We start from the raw sequence: 26,215 nt of genomic DNA, 5'->3' as shown, positions 1-26,215 counted from the left end.
GTTGTTGTCAATGGTTCAGTACTAATGAGAGAGGGTTGGGTTGTTTCCAGATTGGTTGGTAATGTTGTGTCTGTCTTATGAACAGGAGACGTATCCATGAACCCAGTGGTTTTTGGAGGCAAAGGTGATGATACTCCAGTATGTGTGGAAGAGCTGAATGTTGCTGTGGAGTAATTGTCGGTAGTTTGCACGATTCCCTTTGTGGTGGACGTTCCCGGGGATATGTTTGAGTCAGTTGATTCTGTGGCCATGACTGTTGTTGTAGGCAAAGTCTGTGGCTCTGAAGAGGACATTTCACCTGTTGATGTTTTTTTACTAGTTGGTTTGGGTTGACTTGATTTTGTATTCAAACTTGAGGATTGTGTGCTGTATTCATTAGCAGTAGATCCTACAAATGTCACTGTTGATGGTTCCAGACTAGTTGGTTTAGGTTGATTTGACTTTGTATTCAATCCTGATGACTGTGTGCTGTATTCATTAGCAGTAGATCTTATAAACGTGACTGTTGCTTCAGATGTAAACTGTGGTTGTGAAGGTGACGACTTATCTGTTGTTGATGCTTCAGTACTGGTGAGTGAGGGTTGGGTTGTTTCCAGATTGGTTGGTAACGTTGTGTCTGTCTTATGTACAGGAGACGTATCCATGAACCCAGTGGTTTTTGGAGGCAAAGGTGATGATACTCCAGTATGTGTGGAAGGGCTGAATGTTGCTGTGGAGTAATCATTGTTGGTAGTTTGCATGATTCCCATTGTGGTGGACGTTTCTGGTGATTGGTTTGAGTCAGTTGAGTCTGTGGCCATGACTGTTGTTGTAGGCAAAGTCTGTGGCTCTGAAGAGGACATTTCACCTGTTGATGTTTTTTTACTAGTTGGTTTGGGTTGACTTGATTTTGTATTCAAACTTGAGGATTGTGTGCTGTATTCATTAGCAGTAGATCCTACAAATGTCACCGTTGCTTCAGATGTAAACTGTGGTTGTGAAGGTGAAGACATATCCGTTGTTGATGGTACAGTGCTGGTGAGAGAGGGTTGGGTTGTTTGAAGACTGGTTGGAAACATTGTGTCTGTCTTATGTACAGAAGACGTATCCATTAACCCAGTGGTTTTTGGAGGCAAAGGTGATGATACTCCAGTATGTGTGGAAGAGCTGAACGTTGCTGTGGAGTAATCATTGTCGGTAGTTTGCATGATTCCCTTCGTGGTGGACATTTCTGGTAATTTATTCGAGTCAGTTGATTCTGTGGCCATGACTGTTGTTGTAGGCAAAGTCTGTGGTTCTGAAGAGGAGGACATTTCACCTGTTGATGGTTCCTGACTAGTTGGTTGAGGTTGACTTGACTTTGTATTCACACTTGATGACTGTGTGTTGTATTCATTAGCAGTAGATCCTGTAAACGTCATGGTTGCTTCAGATGTAAACTGAGGTTGTGTAGGTGAAGACATACCCGTTGTTGATGATTCAGTGCTGGTGAGAGAGGGTTGGATTGTTTCCAGATTGGTTGGTAACGTTGTGTCCGTCTTATGTACAGGAGACGTATCCATGAACCCAGTGGTTTTTGGAGGCAAAGGTGATGATACTCCAGTATGTGTGGAAGAGCTGAATGTTGCTGTGGAGTAATCATTGTCGGTAGTTTGCATGATTCCTTTTGTGGTGGACGTTTTCGGTGAATTGTTTGAGTCAATTGATTCTGTGGCCATGACTGTTGATGTCGGCAAAGTCTGTGGCTCTGAAGAGGAGGACATTTCACCTGTTAATGGTTCCTGACTAGTTGGTTGAGGTTGACTTGACTTTGTATTCAAACTTGATGACTGTGTGTTGTATTCATTAGCAGTAGATCCTGTAAACGTCACCGTTGCTTCAGATGTAAACTGTGGTTGTGTAGGTGAAGACATACCCGTTGTTGATGATTCAGTGCTGGTGAGAGAGGGTTGGGTTGTTTCCAGATTGGTTGGTAATGTTGTGTCTGTCTTATGTACAGGAGACGTATCCATGAACCCAGTGGTTTCTGGAGGCAAAGGTGATGATACTCCAGTATGTGTGGAAGGGCTGAATGTTGCTGTTTGCATGATTGCCTTTGTGGTGGACGTTTCCCGTGATGTGTTTGAGTCAGTTGATTCTGTGGCTATGACTGTTGTCTGTGGTTCTGAAGAGGAGGGCATTTTGCCTGTTGAAGGTCCTTGACTAGTTGGTTTGATGTGACTTGACTTAGTATTCAAACTTGAGGATTGTGTGCTGTATCCGTTAGCAGTAGATCCTGTAAACGTCATGGTTGCTTCAGATGTAAACTGTGGTGGTGAAGGTGAAGACATATCCGTTGTTGATGGTTCAATATGATTGGGAGAAGGTGGCGTTGTTTCCAGATTGGTTGGTAACGTTGTGTCTGTCTTATGTACAGGAGACGTATCCATGAACCCAGTGGTTTTTGGAGGCAAAGGTGATGATACTCCAGTATGTGTGGAAGAGCTGAATATTGCTGTGGAGTAATCATTGTCGGTAGTTTGCATGATTCCCTTCGTGGTAGACGTTTCTGGTAATTTATTTGAGTCGGTTGATTCTGTGGCCATGACTGTTGTTGTAGGCAAAGTATGTGGCTCTGGGGAGGAAGAAAATTCATCTGTGGATGGTTGTTGACTGGTTTGTTTAGTTTGGCTAGACATTGTATTCAAACTTGAGGAATGTGTGCTGTATTCATTAACAGTAGATCCTATCAACGTCGATTTGGCTTCAGATGTAAACTGTGGTTGTGAAGGTGAAGACATACCCGTTGTTGATGGTTCAGTACTAATGAAAGAGGGTTGGGTTGTTTCCAGATTGGTTGGTAACGTTGTGTCCGTCTTATGTACAGGAGACGTTTCCATGAACCCAGTGGTTTTTGGAGGCAAAGGTGATGATACTCCAGTATGTGTGGAAGAGCTGAATGTTGCTGTGGAGTAATCATTGTCGGTAGTTTGCATGATTCCCTTTGTGGTGGATGTTTCCGGTGATGTGTTTGAGTTGGTTGATTCTGTGGCCATGACTGTTGTTGTAGGCAAAGTCTGTGGCTCTGAAGAGGAGGACATTTCACCTGTTGATGGTTCTTGACTGGTTGGTATGGGTTGACTTGACTTTGTATTTAAACTTGAGGAATGTGTGCTGTATTCATTAGCAGTAGATCTTATGAACGTCACTATTGCTTCAGATGTAAACTGTGGTTGTGAAGGTGAAGACATACCCGTTGTTGATGGTTCAGTACTAATGAGAGAGGGTTGGGTTGTTTCCAGATTGGTTGGTAACGTTGTGTCTGTCTTATGTACAGGAGACGTATCCATGAACCCAGTGTTTTTTGGAGGCAGAGGTGATGATACTCCAGTATGTGTGGAAGAGCTGAATGTTGCTGTGGAGTAATCATTGTTGGTTGTTTGCAGGATTCCATTTGTGGTGGACGTTTCCGGTGATTTGTTTGAGTCAGTTGATTCTGTGGCCATGACTGTTGTTTCAGGCAAAGTCTGTGGCTCTGAAGAGGAAGAAAATTCACCTGTGGATGGTTGTTTACTAGTTTGTTTAGTTTGGCTTGATTTTGTATTCAAACTTGTGTATTCCTACATATTTAAAGTATTAAAACCTTCATGTCCTTTTCAGCAACATAAGTAGTGAATGAAGCACACTTATATACATCATCAGTGTGTAACCAGATAACAAAGTTCTACATTACTCTATATTTCTCCCCATTGTTTATATGACGTCTTGGTCACGTGGTACGGCACGACCAATCGCGGCTAACCGGCTAAATATGGCATCGCAAGTAGGTTTTTTATGGCAGTGGGGAAATGACACGAGTGAGCGACAGGAGCCGCCTACCGTGAATCGGGTGGACAAAAAAAACCTATACATGTCGCGGTAGACTTCGAAATTGGTCAGGTTCCTTGATGGAAGTGAGCTACCATTACAGGACTAGTGTCACGGATTGAAGTCCGCAGCGAGATTCCTCCACACCACTACTGCCGGCTGGTAGGTTTGTTTTAAGCCCCACAAACTTTTCCTCATGTAACACCTCCCACCACAATTGTATACTTGCATTATCACTACCCCTTGAAAAGTTCCACTTTATAAAAGACGATCATAAACCCAGACGGTAATATATTGTGTGCTGTAGTAACCAATCCTATTAGCATCACATGAACTCGCCGAACTGTTGAATGGCCATTTATTAGTTTGTTTGTTTTTAGTTTCCCTAGATATTATTTCCAAAATTTTACAAAATAATTGGACACACTGTTGTTGGTCTGTATATAATATATCGTATAATATATCCATTGCTGGTGAGTGTCCCAATTGATGCAAGTGCACACAAAAAGATGCTAGTTTGAAGTTGCTAACATGACATGACACATAATGCACCCCTATAGTTGCCTTTTCAGGTTGGGACAGAATTCTATGTCTCCTTTTTACTTTCCGATAGTCTGCAAATATTTACAACTTTATACAACTTTGGTTGTTTCAATAAATTAACTGTTGATTTGTCACTTGTCATTTAGAATAGCATCCGCATCTGTCGAATAGGAACGTTACACATATCCCAGCATGCTTTGCTGTAGTTAAAATGATGTTGTTTGACTGTCTTAAGCCTCTTTAAGATGTTATTTTGTCCAGACAGGATGTAATATTTTAAGTGCTGTCATTGTTAGTCATTTACAGTTAAATTATTTTGTCTGAATCTGGCAGCCTTATTAAGAATGGTTGTGAATTTCATGTTTCCACTTGTCAAATTAAAATGGCAGACAAGTAATGCCGTGGTTGGCATTCGAGGATTAATCGGCATAGGAAATGGATGGATGGCTCGCATCTGCTCAGCATGTATTTAATCAATCACTGACAAGATTATATGTTAACACTATATGTATACCACATATGAAATATGGAAATGAACCCACCTTCTTCTTGTGCATTTATCCAACTGAAAGAAACCAGCATGATGACAGATGTGACGATAAGAACGGTGGAAAAGCCTTTCCCATGGCAGGGCTCCATTTGTATCCACTTGTGCATTTTCCAAAAGATCTAAACCTGAATCATTTCAGCCAATATTCAAATGTTTCAACTCCACTTTAAGTCTTCTTGCTCAGTTTGTTCCTTCTGCATCTAAACGTTTGTCACTGTGGGATGTGCTATAGGTGTCATAAATGATCAACAGGTCCACTCTGATTGTTAGTGATGTCGTGCCCTCCCTCGGCAAACGTAGCTTGTGAAAGTACAGTCATACCAACACACATATACACACGTGCGGTACAAGTCCACATCACAGACGTTCAAATGGTTCTAAATAATAATGACTGCTACGTGAACAAACCTTTTAATTTATATATATATATATATATATATATATATATATATATATATACAGTCCCTGACAAAAGTCTTGTCGCTTATCCAAGTTGTAGGAACAACAAATAATAACTTGACTTGTAGTTGCTCAATTGGAATCAGGAATGACTTATATGAAAGGCAAAGCCCACTAGATTATGCTTTTTATATCAAAATAAAGTTTTGTACCATTCATTGAGTTTTATCATTTAATTAGGACATAAAGGTCAGATTTTGCTTGGACAAAAGTCTTGTCGCATACAAAAAAATGTAGAAATAATACATATACTTAATGTTGAATACACAAATATGCTACAATAACATTAGAACATAAAGTCATTGTACCTTGGAAAAAAGAATTAATATTGTGTATGGCTTCCATGAGCTTGGAGGACTGCATCCATACGTCTTGGCAATGACTCAAATAACTCATCTGGAATGGCCAAGAAAGCAGTCTTGCAGGACTCCCAGAGTTCATCAGGATTTTTCGGCTTCATCTTCCAAGCCTCCTCCTTCATCTTACCCCAGACATGCTCAATAATGTTCATGTCTGGCGACTGGGCTGGCCAATCCTGGAGCACCTTGACCTTCTTGGCTTTCAGGAACTTGGATGTGGAGGCTGAAGTATGAGAAGGAGCGCCATCCTACTGCAGAATTTGCCCTTTCTTGTGGTTTGGAATGTAATGGACAGTGAGAATTTCTTGATATTTCAGGCTGTTGATGTTGCCATCCACTCTGCAGATCTGTCGCACACCCCCATACTGGATGTATCCCCAAACCATGATTTTTCCTCCACCAAACTTGACTGTTTTCTGGGTGAATCTTGGGTCCGTGCGGGTTCCAACAGGTCTTCTGCAGTATTTGCGGCGATTGGGATGCAGTTCAATGGATGATTCGTCAGAAAACTCAACCTTCTGCCACTTTTCCACTGTCCATCCTTTCTGCAAGCTGTGGGCCTTGGCAAATGCAACACGATTTTTTTGTTGGCTGTTGATGGCAACATCATATCAAGAAATTCTCGCTGTCCATTACATTCCAAACCACAAGAAAGGGCAAATTCTGCAGTAGGATGGCGCTCCTTCTCATACTTCAGCCTCCACATCCAAGTTCCTGAAAGCCAAGAAGGTCAAGGTGCTCCAGGATTGGCCAGCCCAGTCGCCAGACATGAACATTATTGAGCATGTCTGGGGTAAGATGAAGGAGGAGGCTTGGAAGATGAAGCCGAAAAATCCTGATGAACTCTGGGAGTCCTGCAAGACTGCTTTCTTGGCCATTCCAGATGAGTTATTTGAGTCATTGCCAAGACGTATGGATGCAGTCCTCCAAGCTCATGGAAGCCATACACAATATTAATTCTTTTTTCCAAGGTACAATGACTTTATGTTCTAATGTTATTGTAGCATATTTGTGTATTCAACATTAAGTATATGTATTATTTCTACATTTTTTTGTATGCGACAAGACTTTTGTCCAAGCAAAATCTGACCTTTATGTCCTAATTAAATGATAAAACTCAATGAATGGTACAAAACTTTATTTTGATATAAAAAGCATAATCTAGAGGGCTTTGCCTTTCATATAAGTCATTTCTGATTCCAATTGAGCAACTACAAGTCAAGTTATTATTTGTTGTTCCTACAACTTGGATAAGCGACAAGACTTTTGTCAGGGACTGTATATATATATATATATATATATATATATATATGTGTGTATATGTATGTATGTATGTATGTATACGTATATATATGTATACGTATATATGTATATGTATACGTATATATATGTATATGTGTGTGTATGTGTATATGTATATATATGTAGTATATGTATACGTATATATATATATGTGTGTGTGTGTGTGCGTGTATGTATATATGTGTATATATAAATTAGTATTTTTTTGTAATTTTTTATATTTTAATTATTATTAATTACATTTATATTTTTAAAGTTATTTTTTATATTTATTTAATTTTATTTATTTGACATATCAAGTACATATCCAGATAAAACTGTGACCTATGTTTTTTTTCCCCCTCTATTCAGCTCCTTTTCACTCTGGGTTTAGTCCACTTTGACCAGCCAACCCACTAAAACCATGACTTTTATTTAGCATATTTAAACCTGCTAGGTTAATTGGCGACTCCAAATTGTCCATAAGTATGAATGTGAGTGTGAATGGTTGTTTGTCTATATGTGCCCTGTGATTGGCTGGCGACCAGTCCAGGGTGTACCCCAGGGATAGGGACCAGCACCCCCTGCGACCCTTGTGAAAATTAATGAATGAATGAACTGTTGTTTGGAAAATTCTATGACACAACATAACAGGGATTTCCTGAGGGTTGCTTTCAGTATAATCCAAAAAGAGGTGTTTACATAAAACCATGATGATTAACCACTCTTGATTATTAGTGCGCAGCAAAGTTCCATCAAACAGCCAGTCAAGCGTGATGAAGGGTGGGGAAGGTCCTGCTGGGCCCAAAAGGAGCGCTGGGCTGTAAAAAAAAAAAAAAAAAAAAAAAAAAAGTACAGTACAATCATATCTACATTACTGTCCACTTGAGGCTTTTCATTGCTTGTTTAATCACTCCCTCACTGAGTCACATGTATGTATGCATGCAATCACACAAAAAGAAAGGACACACAAAAGAAAGGAATTCATCTTTACAAGTGGAGGTCAAAGGGTGAGACTTGGAGTGTGTGACGTCCTGGAACTAGAAGAGAATAAGAGACACAATATTTACAGCTTGAAACTAGTAATGAGAATGTTGTATATATTTTGATTACATTGCCTTGATCTTCTATGAGGAAAACAAAGTTGTTTTTAAAACAATATTTTTAACCTTTCTCCAAATGTTCTGAACTCCTGTTCCCAAACCAGCGTTGAGTCAAGCAAAATAATGCCACCTGGATCAGTTGTGCCATGTGGATGTGTATTAGGGGTGTCCAATGTGCGGCTGTTACTTGTTTATTGGCCCTATGCATATTCTAAAAATAAAATGTCATATATTTAGATATAACAGTAATTTCATTGTCACATATAACACAGTTGCCAATGTTTTATTAGATAGTTTAGCATATCTGGACCTATATTTGATTGGTTTAAACATCTTGACCACACAAATTGTATCACATAATTTATTTTTTCCTGTATGTGGGCCACAATGGGGCTGCACGGCGGTCGAGTGTCTAGCGCGCAGATCTGAGTTCAATCCCACCCTCCGGGTACTCCGGTTTCTCTCACATTCCAAAAATATGCTAGGTTAACTGGCAACTCCAAATTGTCCATAGGTATGAATGTGAGTGTGAATGGTTGTTTGTCTATATGTGCCCTGTGATTGGGTGTACCCCTGGGATAGGGACCGGCACCCCCCGCGACCCTTGTGAGGATAAGCAGTAGAAAATGAATGAATGGGCCACAATGCAAATATATAGTTAGGCTTAAACCAGTTCAAATTGAATCAACAGCACCTCTGTTGGTTGAAGCCAAATATCGCCCTCCATTTCGACTGAAAGGTTTACAATGAATCCCCATAACCCATCTCTAATAGGTTGGAATTGACAGTTGTCAAGCAATTAACAGACCGTAGTATGTGTAGCCCCGCCCTTACAGCCCCATATGAATAACAAATTATTTAGATTGCATTCCCAACCCGACAATGGAATCGCAAAACTTGACACCATACCAAACATGTAGTTTACCAGTTTTAATCATTGGTTTACCCACTAAAGGAACCACAACTATGATAAACGATATACAAAAAAATACAAGAGTCCAATGTGTCTCTGGACTGATGTGTCGTCACACAAGCAGTCACTCGTCACGCTTCAGCCTCCACACTATCCTCCGCTTTCGTTTCCGCCTGATTGGCCTGGGCTCGGCGACGCTCCATCTCTGTCACCGTCATAGGATGAAGTGGGAAAAACCCGGCCAACCCTGCAAGACGACAAGCATCTTTTAAAACCATATATATTGTGTACACTGTAGTGTATGTAAGACCGACCTAAAAAAAAAGGTTATATAACAGCATGTCACACCTGAGGAAAATAAATATTTAATCCCATGCTGAGTTCATTTGTTTACCACCCAAGCCTGGTGTGAGTCATTGAGAGGTTTGATTGGAAATCAGACAGGCTTCTCTTATCCAATAAGATTAGGAGTACAGTGGAACTTCCGTTGGCATACACCCATCTTGTGTTAGTAACACAATAACAATAACGAGTTAACTCTCAAAAATGCCACAATTTATTTTAAACACGTGATTAAAGTGTGCACATCCTGTTTGACACATCATAGTTTGGCTGATTCGAGGCAACAGTGGGAATGTATACTGAGAAGAAATGGATAGAAATGGAGTGAAAAGGGTATTTTGAATGGCAAGTTTAGCCTCAAAGCTATGTTTTTGTCCTGGCAAAGACAACTGACGGTGCTTCTGTACATGGCTGCCAAAGAGATGCAATGATGCAACGTCAAATCTGTTCTTGGAAGGTGACAAATGAGAGAGAAGAAAGGCAAAAGAAGGAGCTTGGGACAGAAGTACTCGGGCTGCGTTAAAAAACAGAATTGCCCAGTTTTAGGAACAGAAGTATGTCCCGTTTTGAGTTCTGAAAGGGAAGCAATTTGTCCCTTTTATAACTGTGAGATAAAAATTGTCTGTAAAATTTCAATGCCAATAATGAATGACAGAGTGCTTTAGATAAATTTAACACCATTTTTCTTCTTGCGCATATTGTAGCTTTACTAAAAACGCATATTAAAATTAAAATGCATATTCTAGCCATCTTTCAACTGGTCTTAAGATTTTGATCCTGTCGGTATAATGATTGATTTCACTTCCTCTGCCAGAAAACCAGAGTGGCATAATGGTATATGCATCAACTTAGCAAGGCCAAGTGTGTTCCATCCCAGGCTGTAATAAGATTTTTTTTTGAAACGTACGAAGCCTTACATGAAGCGCACCTCAAGCTGTACTCACGATCTAAAAGCTACCAATTCGGAGGAGTTTGACTACCCTATTTACTCTACGTGTTGACCACGACCAACAAATTGCGTGGTGTAACACGTACATCGGTCTCAGTCCCACTTAAGAGATGAGATGAAATAGCTTCTGGATCTTAGCCTAGTCTGGGGTAGGCTAACTCCACAGAGTAAACCTCCATGGTAACTTATGTAAAAACACTGCCACTTTGCACTATCCCACTTTGTGCAACTGGATCACGGGTAAATTGGCTTAATCTTTCCGATTCCCTGACTGTGTGACCAACACGCTAACCACTAGGCATTGCTCTTGGTCATCAACTTGGCTTTTTTCCATTTTAAATTATCATTCATACCAGCATAAGTCATTTTCTTATCACTGGAAGACTTTATACCGGTATATAAAAATGACTGCCCAACCCTAGTGAGGGTGTAATTAATGACTGGTCAGAATCCAGCAGCTTTGTTAGTTGTACTAGTCAACTTTTGGTTATTCTCGTAATAAGGAACTCTGCATTGTTTGTAGTTTGCTCCTTACCGCTATTTCAATATTGGCCCTGTTGCTGCTGTGTTGTGCAACATACTGTCCTTATTATAATAAATAACCACTTTCTCATGCACTTCACAAACTGCTATAATTAATAGCATTATAATAATATTAAATGTATGGAATCAGTGTGCACACACCTAGAAGTTTGGCCACCGGCTTGGTCGTGTGGGCGCCGCAGCCGATCCAGTACTTGATGCGATCGTAGTTGAAGCTGACTAGTTTCTCGTTGTAGACGTTGGGGAGCGGGTCGTAAGTGCCCAGTTGTTCTATATATTTGCCGTCTCTTGCCTGTTTGTTATACGCCGCCACAATGCGATAAAAGGGTCTGTTGGCTTGGTTGTGGCCGGCCAGAGCCATGCGGAGGACCACGTGACCCCCCTGGTAGCGCTTTAGGAGGTGGGATGCTGCAGGCGAACAGTAGATACACAGACAGATTGGATAGAAAAAAACAGGACATCATAATTATTATTATTTTTTGATACTGATAGATATTGACATCAGAATAGTCAACATTATTAACATTAAATTTGGCAGCAGTACTTGAATGTTTCTCCTGTTTACAATGAACTATTTTAACTTGAATTAAGCTTTTTAATTGATTAGAAACAGCATCTGCACAAACAGTGATGTGTTGTAGTGACTACAGAGGTGAATAGCGCAAGATTGTAATGTAACATATTGTGAGGATACTCACTTTTCCGACAATTTTAAACCAATATTTAAACAAAACAAAATCTTCGAGAATGAATACATGTAGCTTATACTTACACAGATGAACCATGATGCTAGTTGAATATAATCTTCGAGCCTGTAACAAAAACACAGTTCCTAAGTAAACAGTAATGTTTACACTACATATAAAAGCTCTCCGAAGCTAACAGCTAACAATAAACACATAAAACGACATTATGGCGATACCTTCTGCCGATGTTGAATGTGGGGAAAACGCGTAATCTAACCAGGTCTAACCAGAAATGTGGTAGGGGTGATGTTATGAGAAATAAGACAAATAGTTATACTCGCTCTGACACTTATCAGGGCGCCGCCATGTTGTAACCGGAAGTGACGTTTGTACTTCCCAGTGACGACAATACCTTTTCGGGTTGCTTGGGGGCAGTATTACACCACTAAAGTGTAATGTTAATCTAAATGGCAACCATAAAAAAATACTTTCTAATATAGTGTTTGTTGTGTGTGGTGTTCGATATATTGATATATTAATACAAATATCACAAAATATTTTGTTCATATATATATATATATATATATATATATTCATATATACAAAGTTGTTGCTACTCACAAGTCTCACATATGAGAATATTATAGTGCAGAAATAACTTTAAAAATGGATTTGAGTAATACAAAGAATTATACTATTACACACTCCTAAGACTTTTATGCAAAGTAATTCAAGCCTTTGATTATTAGTTTTGGTGCAATATAACATTTGAAATCGATTTGATTAATACAGGTATATCATAAAAAACGTCTACCCAGTATTATAATATATATCAGGACTACTACCATTAATTCTAAATAAATTATTTTGTCTTTTGTGTATTTGTAGCAAATAAGCCACATGATGTGTTTATAAAGCACACACAATCACAACAACAAAGATCATATTTAGAATGACGGGCCTGCAATTGAATGTTGTTTTTTTCAGCCGTGCTCTGAGAACGATATTGCATGTATAACATCACTTTTTTTATCATTTGTATTCTCTCGACGTTTCCCCGTATCAGTGGCACATATGGTTTGAAATCACGTTCCAGCAACGTGGACCCTGCTGGTAATGAAACGCAAGGTGATGGTGAATGCAGGGGTCAATGCTGTGCCTGATGTCGTCTGAGCCCGCAGACACTTTTGCCCACTGGGAGCTCGGCTACCCCTGCAGTCTTGGAACATGCTGATTTCACACTCCTGTTGTGTAAAGCTTGTTTTTCTCAATGTGTGTGTGTGTGACAAACACATGGTTTTCTGTAAGGAGAGGTCAGTCAAGACAAAAAACACAAAGAAATAAAATAGGCCCTTGTTTGTAATTCTGCAAAGGACCACGGCCCTTATTGAAAAAGCATCTCAGAATCCTCTCAGAAAGCTCAGAACTATCTTTGAACATACCTCATTCATATGCCCATTATACTGATATGCTTATTGTTATGTTAACTGTCCATGCTGGTCATTTTACTAATTAATATATTTAGTTACAGTGCTACTATGCTGGTTGGGGACTAGTAAGCTCATCCTGGATGAGGTCCACCACAATATTATCCTTGCATGATCAAGCCGATAGCGTTGTTATTAAATTGTTGTCCAAAAATATTCATGTTAGGTGAATTGGCGACTCCAAATTGTCCATAGGTATGAATGTGAGTGTGAATGGTTGTTTGTCTATATGTGCCCTGTGATTGGCTGGCGACCAGTCCAGGGTGTACCCCGCTTCTCGCTCGAAGACAGCTGGGATAGGCTCCAGCACGCCTGTGATCCTTGTGAGGATAAGCGGTATAGAAAATGGATGGATGGGTTACTTTTACCTTCATTTACTGACTGCTTTCTGAGTCAAATAAATCAAGATAGTGTTGTTGCACACCTATCACATTTGTGGAAAAATTTGGAAAAAGTTGCAAATTAAGGCTGCACGGTGGTCTAGTGGTTAGTGCACAGACCTCACATCTAGGAGACCAGGGTTCAATTCCACCCTCGGCCATTTCTGTGTGGAGTTTGCATGTTCTCCCCGTGCATGCGTGGGTTTTCTCCGGGTACTCCGGTTTCCTCCCACATTCCAAAAACATGCTAGGTTAATTGGCGACTCCAAATTGTCCATAGGTATGAATGTGAGTGTGAATGGTTGTTTGTCTATATGTGCCCTGTGATTGGCTGGCGACCAGTCCTGGGTGTACCCTGCCTCTCGCCCGAAGACAGCTGGGATAGGCTCCAGCACCCCCACGACCCTCGTGAGGATAAGTGGCAGAAAATGAATGAATGAATGTTTCTCATGGGAAAAATTGATTCCGTTAGTGTCCATTTCAGATCGAGTTAGTCCTTCTGGAACATGTTAATGACACTAACCAAGGTTCCTCTGTAAATGATGACAATTTAGTTACATGTTGAAACAATAGTTAGATGTATGTGATTTGTTGAGTTACAAAAGCCAAGTGAAGCTACAATTACATGTTTTCCTGTTGCCTCCGTGAGCTCAACGCTGACATTTACTCTTTTTATATTGTCATTTACAGATGGTGACAAAAAGTCTGTGTTGGACTGTGAACGTGTGTGTAGACATTTGCTACTAAAGCCTTAACCCTTCACTCATCGCTGACTTTTTTGTGAAAAACAATCAGCGCTTTGTTTTTAAACTATCTTGTTTTGTATCTTTTCGCTTTGACATTTGTGTAGAAATATACTACTCACCCTGAATACGTCATCAGCCTGATTGCGGTAGAAATGCAAACCAGACAGGAACCTTTTAGTTCCAGGAAGTCATACTAGTACTATAAGTTCCTGAACTTTTGATGTTTTTAAAAATGGATACTGGTATCAGGGGTGAATAAGGGAACAAGTTAAAAGAGACCATTACCCATGAGTCCTAATTCTGCAAAAAACACAACAACAAAGTTTAGCCCTATTTTGGTGAAAATCATGACATTGCAGTCCAAAAGTTTTGTTATTTACCAAAGACCGCACACTGGCAAAGAAAATCCTCGATAAGGAGAGTCTGCTGTAATTAGCTTGAGGTGTTGCATATTCCTCTGTGCCTTCTTTGCCTTTGTTTATGTTCTGGACACCACTTGCAAAGGCTCCTGCCCGGCTGGGTGGTGTGTGTAGGCTCTGGTACTCTGGATATCAGACTCCTCTGAATAAAAAAAAAATTGAAATATTGTAAAACAACCTTACAAACATTAAATTAAAAGACAGTAGTCCAAAATTGTAACCAGATTAAAATCGAAGTGCATTATTTGAAGTTTGTTTGTTTCAGCTTTTTCCTGATTACGGAGTCGCCATAAAGATCTGCATACTGAGTTTGGCTTGAGCACTTTATAGTCCTTTTTGCCGAATACCAACAAAGTCATAAAAACAATTAAAAAAGAAAGGCACCAACCAATTGATTTCTGTTGTTTAACATATAAGATCAAGATACAAGATCCAAAAGTTTCCGATCAGACTGAAGAGAACTCCATGAAGAATATTATTAATAACAGATCATTCTGATTACTTTCTAAACTTTGTAGGGGTTATTTTTTGACATTTCTGACAGATAATATTCAGATTTAGCTCGCTTGATTGCAAGGTGAATTTGTTTCAAAGTTGTCTGGCATTTTCAGCCTCTATTAGACTTGCCCTGTGCTCCCTTTCTTTATGGAGAATACCAATACCTGCTTTGTGATTTGCACATATCTATTCTCCTGTATTTATTGCCTTCTGAGAGGATACTCAGGGCAACAAGAAAACAGGCCTCTGTAGTTAAGTAGAGACTATGGAGTATAGTATTTCTAGATGTGGATCCTCTTAACTAATTACTAGAAATAGTACCTCCAAGTATCCAGTAATGTCTGCTAATCATGTGTCCTCAATAGCCACGTTTACATGAGGAGTTTTTCCTCTTTCCAAATGGAATCTTTCCGAATGACCTTTCCGAAAGCAATGGTATACATGGAAAGGAATATTCCAAATGCGTGTCTACATGCACCGCTATAATCAACCAGAATAGTCAATGGGGCATGTGCAGTAAAGTGTAAACACCAACATCACGTGATACCCCGACTTCCTTGAGTTTTTCTTTCACTTGTTGGAATAACTCCGTATTGCCAATTTTTTGTTCGTCCACTCTTGAAATTTAGTTTGAATCAAAAACAAACTTTCCGCAGCAGTCCAGTCTCCATTTTTTTAATCGAAGAACGTCTCGAGCTGCGTGTTACGTCATATCTCAGCATTCGCTGAAAGAACGCACCAGGGAACAATAAAAGATAAAGTTAAATCTTGCTAATATTTTATAATTAAGCCAGGCACATGTTTTATATAGATATGTATTTTCTTTTTTAATAAAACTGGACTTATGAATGGCGTATAGAAGGGTTTAGATTCTGTTCCACAGATGGCGGTAATGCACACGAAAGCTGCTTGCCAACCGCCAATAAACAACAGAAGAAAAACATCACGAAGAAGAACGTAGTCTGACAACTTTCCGTATGAGCGGGTACAATATACCTCAATCGGATTGGGGAAAGGAATATTCCACCCCTGTGAATCCGATTGTATATTCATTTGGATTGGCACTTTTCTTTTGGAATGAGGTGTATGCAAAGGTTAGATTCTTTCCGTTTTAGCAAATAACCCGAATGGAATTGGAATATTTGGGTCCATCTATACGTGGCTATTGATGACAAATACCTAGCACTGCATTGATACCATTGCTGTATATTATACCTGTTATATCACATAGTTACGGATTATTATTGACTCACTTAAATTGTATCGTAAAATACGACTTGTAAGATGTACTGTTCATGAGGTGAGCTTGTGTTTATATCCACTCATTCAGCCGTTAAATCCCATTGTTCTGTTATTGTTTGCCGTCTTTACATGAAACCAACCAAATTACACTGAACATAGATGTATCAATCAATCAGTTCCTCCACAATTATATATCTAAACTCTCTAATTGATTTTTCATGAGATAGATCAACCTGGGAGGAGGCAGTCAAGTCTTGGAGAGCACCATTTCCAACTAAATGATGAGTCTGACGCAGCCATTCTCGATGGAACCAATTTAAAAAAAAAGTTGGAAGACCAACCATTCAATTGACAAATATAGGGAAAACCACACTTTACATTGTTTTGAGTACATTACGACTAATTGACTAATTTGATCATTTTAGCACACTCAAGTTTAATTAAAAGGAATAACACGATTATAAGGCCTGTTTAGGAGAGGCTGGGGATTCGGTTGCAGACAGAAGCGAGCCAGACAAACATCGTGACACACAACAAAGCCGGGCTGCATGTTTCCCGAGGAAAAGTGTCACTATTAAGCCGACCAAATTTCTTGCGGAAAAATCTGCGAATGAATGGAAGTCTCACACAGCTAGGCAGCACACCAAATTCATCTTACATGGTGAATCTGCAATGCGTGATGATCTGAACAGTGACATTGATTCCAGTTGTGGCTGGATGTCTCTTGTGAGTACCCCATGCTCTTTGGGATACCAATACGAGTTGTTCCTCTACTAATCGTCTGTGACCGTCCTGTTTAGAGACGCTCAGATGACCAGATATTTTACTTGGAAAAGAGGCAAAGGGCCTGATGTTACCCCTGTGGCTCTGTCACGTCCGTTACCGACTTTGATCCCGATGCCAAGGACAGATTGATGCTGGGACATATTGCTTTGTGTCTACAGTAGGATAAGATATGACAACTAATTTGTGATACAACATTCATGACCCTGTTACTTTTTTTTCAGTTTTCAGAAAATATGCTATTTATTTCCACAGAAAACCTAGTCACTGAAGATCAGTAATACTTTTATAAATACCTGATAATACAGGTGTAATGTACTGCATACATATACCACTGTTTAAAAAGCCCACAATTTTCACATTTACGGTTTTATGCTTCACTGATACCGTAATGTGCAATGAGATTTCCCACTTTTCTCAATGGTCCTTGAACTCGCCATAGTTGTATACTATGACTGGCTACACTAGTATATCATCTTACATCATCATTCATTAATGTTGAGTCCCTTTCCATTTAAATGTCTTTAATAAGTGGATCTTCCAGTGAAAATGCCAGTAGAAGAGAGAGGGTTGTAGAGCTGAATCTAACCTAATAATTACAACAGTCATTTCTATTCAAGGGTTGATCCAGAATCAGAGGAGAACGTAAAAGTCAACCTAGCAGACAGGTTTGAATGAAGAGGACAAAGCATTGTGAAAAGTATGGCTCTACTGTATATTTAACTTTACTTCAAGCTTACTTGTCTTCCAACTTTTTGTGATACTGTAGTTTCATTGTGGGCCGCATGGTGCATAACATGAAGGTCACACAGTCAGGAGATTGGGAAGACATCTCTGTGTGGAGTTTGCATGTTCTCCTCGTGCATTTGTGGGTTTTCTACGGGTACTCCGGTTTCCTCCCACATTCCAAAAACATGCATATTTGGTTAATGGATGACTCCAAATTGTTCATAGGTATGAATGTGAGTATGAATGGTTGTTTGTCTATATGTGCCCTGTGATTGGCTGCCGACCAGTCCAGGGTGTACTCCGCCTCTCGCCCGAAGACAGCTGGGGTAGGCTCCAGCATGCCTGTGACCGTAGTGATGTAGCAGCATAGAACATGCAGCTCATAAATAAATGTAATAAATGCAATCATTTGATGCTGGATGAGATGAAGTCTCATGAGGTCGACTGAGGTGTTGTACAATAATGACATTTTTGTGATGTGACATGACAACAACTTATTTTGGAGAAATAAGCGTTACTTTCAAAAGCCAAAGAAAAAGCAAAAGCATTTATTCATATACTCTTGTGAGGTATTTTGAGACATGTTGACATTTTGAACGAAGCCATTCGATGACTTGATCTTTTTGAATAACTGTGGGTATAAAGGTTTTTTTTCCCTCTAAAAGCAGATGAAAAAAGCCCATCCTGATTTAATCCTTTGATACTAGCTCATATTAAGGTTCTTCTTCAAATTTAATCCTTTCATACTTGCTCAAATGAAGTTTTGTGAGGTAGACTGAGGTTTTATGAGGTACATATGTTGACACTTTAGAGGTATATTGATGATGGTTCATCTTTGGGAGTAGGTGTTTTTTTGCAAAAGGCACAAAAAGCCAAAGAAAAAGCGATAACAACAAGCAGATGTAATCCTGTAATGATCGGATGTCTCGTTTGATATCACATTATTAGGGTTCTCCACTTGTATTTTCTACCACTTGTGTGTGCTTCCTGGTTGTGTAATACAATAAAGAGCCTGAGAGGTGATTATTTATGGCCATTACAGCCTTTCACTTTATATCCTCCATTACGCTGCAGTATGTCTAAAGAGAACTGGGTAATGTGGGAGATGCTACTAATGTGCCATTGGTCACATTGCACTTGCTTTGTTAGCGCGTTTAAAAGTGTTATTCTTTTAATTATTTTGCGGTCCCCGAAGTAGCATAATCATTATGTACAGAAGATTCTTTCTGTATGTTTGTAATGCAGATTTGTTCAGGTAAATTTGTACGGTATGTGCTTATACTGTGTATGCCTATCCATCCATTTTCTATGCTGCTTATCCTCACGAGGGTCGCGGGGGTGCTGGAGCCTATCCCGGCTGTTTTCGGGCGAGAGGCGGGGTACACCCTGGACTGGTGGCCAGCCAATCACAGGGCACATATAGACAAACAACCATTCACACTCACATTCATAACTATAGACAATTTGGAGTTGCCAATTAACTTAGCATGTTTTTGGAATGTGCATATCATATTTGTCTGTATTTTTTTTTTTTTTTGCATAATTTTCAATATCTAAATTAAGCAAGGTCACTGTGTTAATCTCTATTGGTTATGACTCATCTATGAATAAAGGCTTCTTACTTCTGACCACCAAAAAAGCCCCACATTTTGTAAGGTACATTACGAAAGTAAATCAGTGGGCACAGTGAGTTTCTGGGTTTCATCCCTCTTAAGAGTGTTAAATTATATTTTGTGTCTCATCACTGAGCACCATTGTGTCATGTACCCATGCAACTTTTGCGTATTAGGATCAGTCAATCAATTATTACTTTAATGGATTATTTTGCCAAACAAACACAAGAATTGGTGAACCCACCAAGGAACACTTGTATCAGTTGTGACGTCGTGTACAGTCTGTAATATTTGTTTTTGCTAAAAAAGGACATAAAAGAAAGATTAAACATGGCAGTCACACGTTACAAAAATTACCCAATTATTATGAGAATTTATTTTTGCTGTCACATAGTAATGTACTGCAATTTATATTACTCTGACTCTTAATGCATTATTTAAAAAAATAGATGCCAATCACTGTAGCAGCACCTCTGATTTTTTGTGATGTAACATATTGTCTGAGGGGTATACTGGCAAAGCAAGTTGAGTGAGTTAGTAAGGTCTATTGAGTCCAAAGCCAGGCTTGCCTGTACTACAAAGGTAACTATACATCAGGATCACACTGATGGAAAATCTCTATAAGAATCATAGAACTTCACACTCCCATTCATACCTATGGACAATTTATTCATTCATTTTCTACCACTTATCCTCACAAGGATCGTGGGGGTGCTGGAGCCTATCCCAGCTGTCTTCGGGTGATAGGCGGGGTACACTCTGGACTGGTCGCCAGCCAATCACAGGGCACATATAGACAAACAACCATTCACACTCACATTCATACCAGACACTCCATAATAATTAAATACCCTGGTCTGGATCGGTCCATTTTTTTGCGTAATGACATCGAACATTCCAAAAACATGTTAGGTTAATTGGTGACTCCAAATGGTCTGTCTATAGGTATGAATGTGAGTGTGAATGGTTGTTTGTCTATATGTGCCCAGTGATTGGCTGGCGACCAGTCCAGGGTGTACGCCGCCTCTCACCCTAAGACAGCTGGGATCCAGCATACCCATGACCCTTGTGAGGATAAGCGATACAGAAAATAGATGGATGGATGGATGACATCAAACCCTTTTATGTTAATATGACCACAAAGCCAAGAACCAGACCTGACCAAATAAGTTGACAACCACAGTCACGGTCCTGTTTAACTCATTCATTCATTCATCCATTTTCTACCGCTTTTCCTCACGAGGGTCGCGGGGGTGCTGGAGCCTATCCCAGCTGTCTTGGGGCGAGAGGCGGGGTACACCCTGGACTGGTTGCCAGCCAATTACAGGGCACATATAGACAAACAACCATTCACACTCACATTCATCCTGTTTAACTGTATGTTGATACACTTTTGCAGTACAGGCAAACTGGCAAATACATGTCATCTATAGTTTATTTTTGTAGCTATACAAACAGAATTATGATTATTTGCTGATTTTATAGTGATATTTGCATCACCAATGGCATACTGTAGACCCAAGTACAATATATAGACCGGTGCATTGTGTGTAACATTTGTTTTAGATTAAACCTGCATTTTGGAAGTAATACATTTCAAAAGTAACAAAATTGTAGTAATTATGTCTAATAGATATGTAATATTGTGTGTGGGGGGATAAAATATGGAAAATTTACGGCAATTTTATTTATTGCTTTTTCTGTGTGTTTGTTTTTCATATGTGTTGAGAAAATTAAGTCATGTGATTGCATGTTTGCATTGTTTTATGCTGCTTTTCCAATAAAGAAAGAGCAAATGTATATTCAATTCTCCACATCACTTGCTCAGAAGAATGGCTCTTTTCAATCACAGCCGCCGTGTGACTTCTCGTCTGTGAGCTCTTTGTGATGCCCTATGCTTTTTTTAAGCATCTGTGTCCAGCTCGAGCACTGATAGATGTTCTGCTTGCAGGGAGCACCTAATGGAAAGACAGGATTTGGTCACAGAAGGGGGGTCAAGTGATCTCGCTACTCTGGAAGAATCTTTCAGATGCTGGTGGTGAGACTAATTGTAATAGCATGCAAAATGGAGGCATTACTTTTATCTTCATTAACAAAGAAGCTTCTTTCCTCGCACTAAAATTTGTATTCCCTCGCAGCCGCCGGATTAAAGCAAAAATGTACTGTCTTCTCGGGAATGGAAGAGCATGTGCTCGCCCGCATTGGCTGATAAATCTCCAAATATATCAACCATATTACGGGGGGACACACCACCTAGATCATATGACAAGTGTGCTTGGTTTTGTTATTTACACTTGTTTGTCTTTCAGGGTTGAGGCTGTGTTTCAAAAACTCAAAATCACTATGCTGCCAGAGACTTTTACTTTGCAGCATTCACCTAAAATATATATATATAATATAATTTTGTGAAGCTATAATGTGTTGACAAATCTGCAAGAGTGGTAAAAATGACCCAAGAATAGTTTCAAGATGTTTCCAAACAACCATCCGTTTTCTATGCCGCTTATCCTCACTAGGATCGCGGGGGTATGCTGGAGTCTATTCCAGCTGACTTCAGGCAAGAAGCAGGGTACACCCTGTTCTGGCCGTCAGCCAATCACAGAGCATTTATAGACAAACAACCATTCACACTACAAAACAAAGTAAATTGTGCAAAATTAAAAAACACAACTCTGATTCAGGCTGCACGGTGATCACGGTTAGCATACAGGCCACACAGCTAGGAGACCGGAGGTCGATCCCACTCTCGGCCATCTCTGTGTGGAGTTTGCATGTTTTCCCTTTGTGTGCGTGGGTTTTCTCCGGGTACTCCGGTTTCCTCCCACATTCCAAAAACATTAATTCATTCATTTTCTTCCGCTTATCCTCACAAGGGTCGCGGGGGTGCTGGAGCCTATCCCAGCTGTTTTTGGGCGATAGGCGGGGTACACCCTGGACTGGTCGCCAGCCAATCACAGGGCACATATAGACAAACAACCATTCACACTCACATTCATACCTATGGACAATTTGGAGTCACCAATTAACCTAGCATGTTTTTGGAATGTGGGAGGAAACCAGAGTACCCGGAGAAAACCCCCGCATGCACGGGGAGAACATGCAAACTCCACACAGAGATGGCCGAGGGTGGAATTGAACTCGGGTCTCCTCGCTGTGAGGTCTGCGCGATAACCACTCGACCGCCGTGCAGTACATTTCAAAAACATGCTAGGTTAATTGGCGACTCCAAATTGTCCATAGGTATGAATGTGAGTGTGAATGGTTATTTGTCTATATGTGCCCTGTGATTGGCTGGCGACCAGTCCAAGGTGTACCCCGCCTCTTGCCCGAAGACAACTGGCACCCCTGTGACCCTTGTGAAAATGAATGAATGAATTAACTTAATGCACTAAAAATGAATACTTTATATTATTCAATACTGTATTTTTGAATATATACATACAAGATTTTTGCTATACAGTAAATATAGTACAGCACAGTCACTAGGAGGCAAGGACCAAAGCTGGCTGAAGTTGATATTTGGTCAATTCAATCAGCGCATTACACTTCGTGCGGTTTGTGCTGGGAGAGGTTGTGACCTCCATCCCAGCGGTGCTCTCCTCAAACCTCTTGCAAGCCGAGCAGCACACTGCTAGGTTGTGTGAGAGGACAAGTGGATTTGGCATGCACATCAGAGCGTGATACCCAAGCATTTTGGTCCTCCTGTCACATGCCACACAAACACTCACACACACACATTCTTGCTGGTGTAAAATGGATTGTTACACTAGCCACAGCAACAACCCACAGCAAAAGTGTATTTTTTTTATTCGATTTTCTTAAAATTTTATAGTAGAAAGACCACAAGCATGTATTGGTAATGGTAATGTAGGACATACAGGTAGGACATAATCTGACCCGCCATAGTATTGTGTATATAGTGAGTAGTGGTGTCTTAGAATAGTTGACTATTCTGTGATTCGATACAGAGGAGCGTGATCCGGCAATCAGCTGTCGGATCATATGAAAATGTCATGTGATCAAGATTGTACCATTCTGACTACATGGGGGTTCCCACAGCTTCTTATAAATAGCGTATATTGATACAAATTAGTTTTTGTGTTATTAAATCATTGAAAATGACGTGTGTCTTTAACACAACACATAGACCTATGCAAGATGGCGGCGTATGTTGTAATTATTATTTTGATCATATCGGATCTGGTTTAAGTTCTTACACTTTTGGAGTACTAACGTTTTTATCACCGATCTTTGACTTTGTCTCAGAGTCTACATACACTACCCAGCTAGGCGCAAGTGCTTGCTAGTAATGTTGCAAATGTAAACACAGAAATACAAGCTAACACCAAGCTATAGCACACCACACTCTTTCATAACTGAGCATTTTTCCTGCTAATATTCATTCTTATTGAATAAAATTATTTTCATTAATTTTCTACCGCTTTTCCTCAAGAGGGTCGCGGGGTTGCTGGAGCCTATCCCAGATGTCTTCGGGCGGGAGGCGGGTTACACCCTGGACTGGTCGCCACCCAATCACAGGGCACATATAGACAAACAACCATTCACACTCACATTCATACCTATGGACAATTTGGAGTCGCCAATTAACCTAGCATGTTTTTGGAATGGGCTGCATGGCCGTCGAGTGGGTATCACACAGACCTCACAGCTAGGAGTTCAATCCCACCCTCGGCCATCTCTGTGTGGAGTTTGCATGTTCTCCCCGTGCATGCGTGGGGGGCCTCATTTCTCTCATCCTGGGATCGCCGTTACAGCACCACAATGACGTGACAAGAAACATCTATTAAAGATAATATATATTATTGCTACGACAACGAGTCCCTTGTCCTGAGGTGCATGTTAGGACACTTCTGGGACATGGTAAGCGGCCATGACATTTATAATGTTTGTGAGCCAAATAATCAAAGACATCAAGCGAACAATCGGCTTATAAATCAAACTTAATCCTGACACGGCCCAATGACGTTGTTGCATAAGAACATGTTGCATGAATGGCTTCTTTGTTCTTGTTGAAACCATGTTGATCTTGATTCTATGTTGCTTCTAAGCAGGTGATCTTTGCAGTGTGGTGACAAGAGCATCTCCTTACAGACAAACGGGTTTCTGGACATACAGTTTGGTTTTCTTGGTTTTCTAATAGAGGAGCACCATCATCAGCGCCTTGTCATGTGCCTCGTATTTTCTGCTTGTTAGTTTCCACTTTCTCATCCGGACTTCCACGAGACAGCCCTCACATTTCCGAGGTTTAGATTTGATGCTCCGAGCAACCAACCCCATTGTCCACCCTCTTACTGGTGTTGGTGTGCCGTTCACACCCTAACAAGCTGTGACAGGATGTCACCCAGCCCACCTGCACACATCTATCTGATGCCCCTATATTGTCCAAAGACCATAATAATCCACTTTTCATTAACTGCATCTTGATGCAAATGAGTCAAAATAGAGTGCAATACTTGGCTGCAACCAATAGAGGCACTGTTGACTTAGTCTCAACTAATGTGCTGTTTAAGAGCCTGTCCACACGGGAACATTTTTTGGTTGAAAAAATGTGTTTTTATTGTTTCAGCCTTTCGTCCCCATGGCAACAGCTTTCTGGGTGCTGAAATTCATTCATTCATTTTCTACCGCTTTTTCTTCCCAAGGGTTGCGGGGGTGCTGGAGCCTATCCCAGCTGTCTTTGGGCAAGAGGCGGGGTGCACCCTGGACTGGTCGCCAGCCAATCACAGGGCACATATAGACAAACAACCATTCACACTCACGGGTGCTGAAACTGTATATTTATAAATCTGATAACACTGTCTTGTTGTTGCTGTTTGGACTTTCTGAAAACGATAATGTAGGGGTAACTAACCTGTCAATCGCGATTGACCAGTCGATCTTCCACGAAATAATGAAAATATTAGCAAAAATGGTGCATTACCAAAGTGCCCCAGAACATACCACACCCGCTCGCTTCAACTTAATCGCTTAATGCGACAGGAAGCTATCAAATAGAGGTGTGGTATGCTAACAGAGCTGATGCCATGCGACAACGTCAACCAAAACAAAAAAATCTGTGAAGATGATTAAGTTGGGGCTGCACGGCTGTCGAGTGGTTAGCGCGCAGACCTCACAGCTTGGAGACCTCGGTTCGATCCCACCCTTGGCCATCTCTGTGTGTAGTTTGCATGTTCTCCCTGTGCATGCATGGGTTTCCTCCCACATTGCAAAAACATGCTAGGTTAATTGGCGACTCCAAATTGTCCATAGGTATGAATGTGAGTGTGAATGGTTGCTTGTCTATATGTGCCCTGTGATTGGCTGGCGACCAGTCCAGGGTGTAAGACAGCTGGGATAGGCTCCAGCACCCCCGCGACCCTTGTGAGGATAAGCGGTAGAAAATGAATGATTAGGTTGTGGCCAGAGTATGTATATAGGTCATATAGAATTCCTCAATTGTCCTATGACTGACGGGTGAAAAATCCAGCATGTAATCCAACTTTCACCCTTCTGCAGTGACCCTGATCATATAGAAAACTGCTATATTGATTATGTTGTGGTCCAATGAAAATATGTTTGCTTTGGTAACATCCATGATAATGTTGACAAGCTAATGCTGTATCCGCTTGAAGCAGGAGGATTTGTCAAATCACTTCCTTGTATGCCAACAAGTTCACCTATAGATCAGCTGGTCCCACTGGTCCCTCCTCTAAACAAACCTCTGGGATCCCCAAGCAGCTGTCCTCTTTAAGTAGCCCTGAACTG

General features: G+C 40.4%; 2 protein-coding genes across 3 annotated transcripts in view; one reads left to right on the top strand and one right to left on the bottom strand.

Annotated features, from left to right (window-relative positions):
- The first annotated feature begins 3,781 nt into the window (after positions 1–3,781).
- The window catches only part of pax7a (paired box 7a), a 95,160-nt gene continuing 72,726 nt past the window's right edge, over positions 3,782–26,215 (top strand). For both annotated transcript variants that reach the window (XM_058054785.1, XM_058054782.1), the window contains exon 1: positions 3,782–3,987. The gene's annotated coding sequence lies outside the window, so the exon portion shown is untranslated. The remainder of the gene's footprint in view (positions 3,988–26,215) is intronic.
- Positions 7,966–11,934, bottom strand: mrps16 (mitochondrial ribosomal protein S16). The gene is made up of 4 exons (XM_058054786.1): positions 11,790–11,934; positions 11,640–11,679; positions 11,009–11,275; positions 7,966–9,280 (listed from the first exon to the last, which is right to left on the bottom strand). The coding sequence occupies exons 2-4, from the start codon at positions 11,650–11,652 to the stop codon at positions 9,165–9,167; spliced, it is 396 nt and encodes a 131-aa protein (XP_057910769.1). The 5' UTR covers positions 11,653–11,679; positions 11,790–11,934; the 3' UTR covers positions 7,966–9,164.

This window comes from Doryrhamphus excisus, chromosome 18, assembly GCF_030265055.1.
Source record: "Doryrhamphus excisus isolate RoL2022-K1 chromosome 18, RoL_Dexc_1.0, whole genome shotgun sequence".
NCBI lineage: Eukaryota > Metazoa > Chordata > Actinopteri > Syngnathiformes > Syngnathidae > Doryrhamphus > Doryrhamphus excisus.
This window is presented reverse-complemented; position numbering and strand designations above follow the sequence as displayed.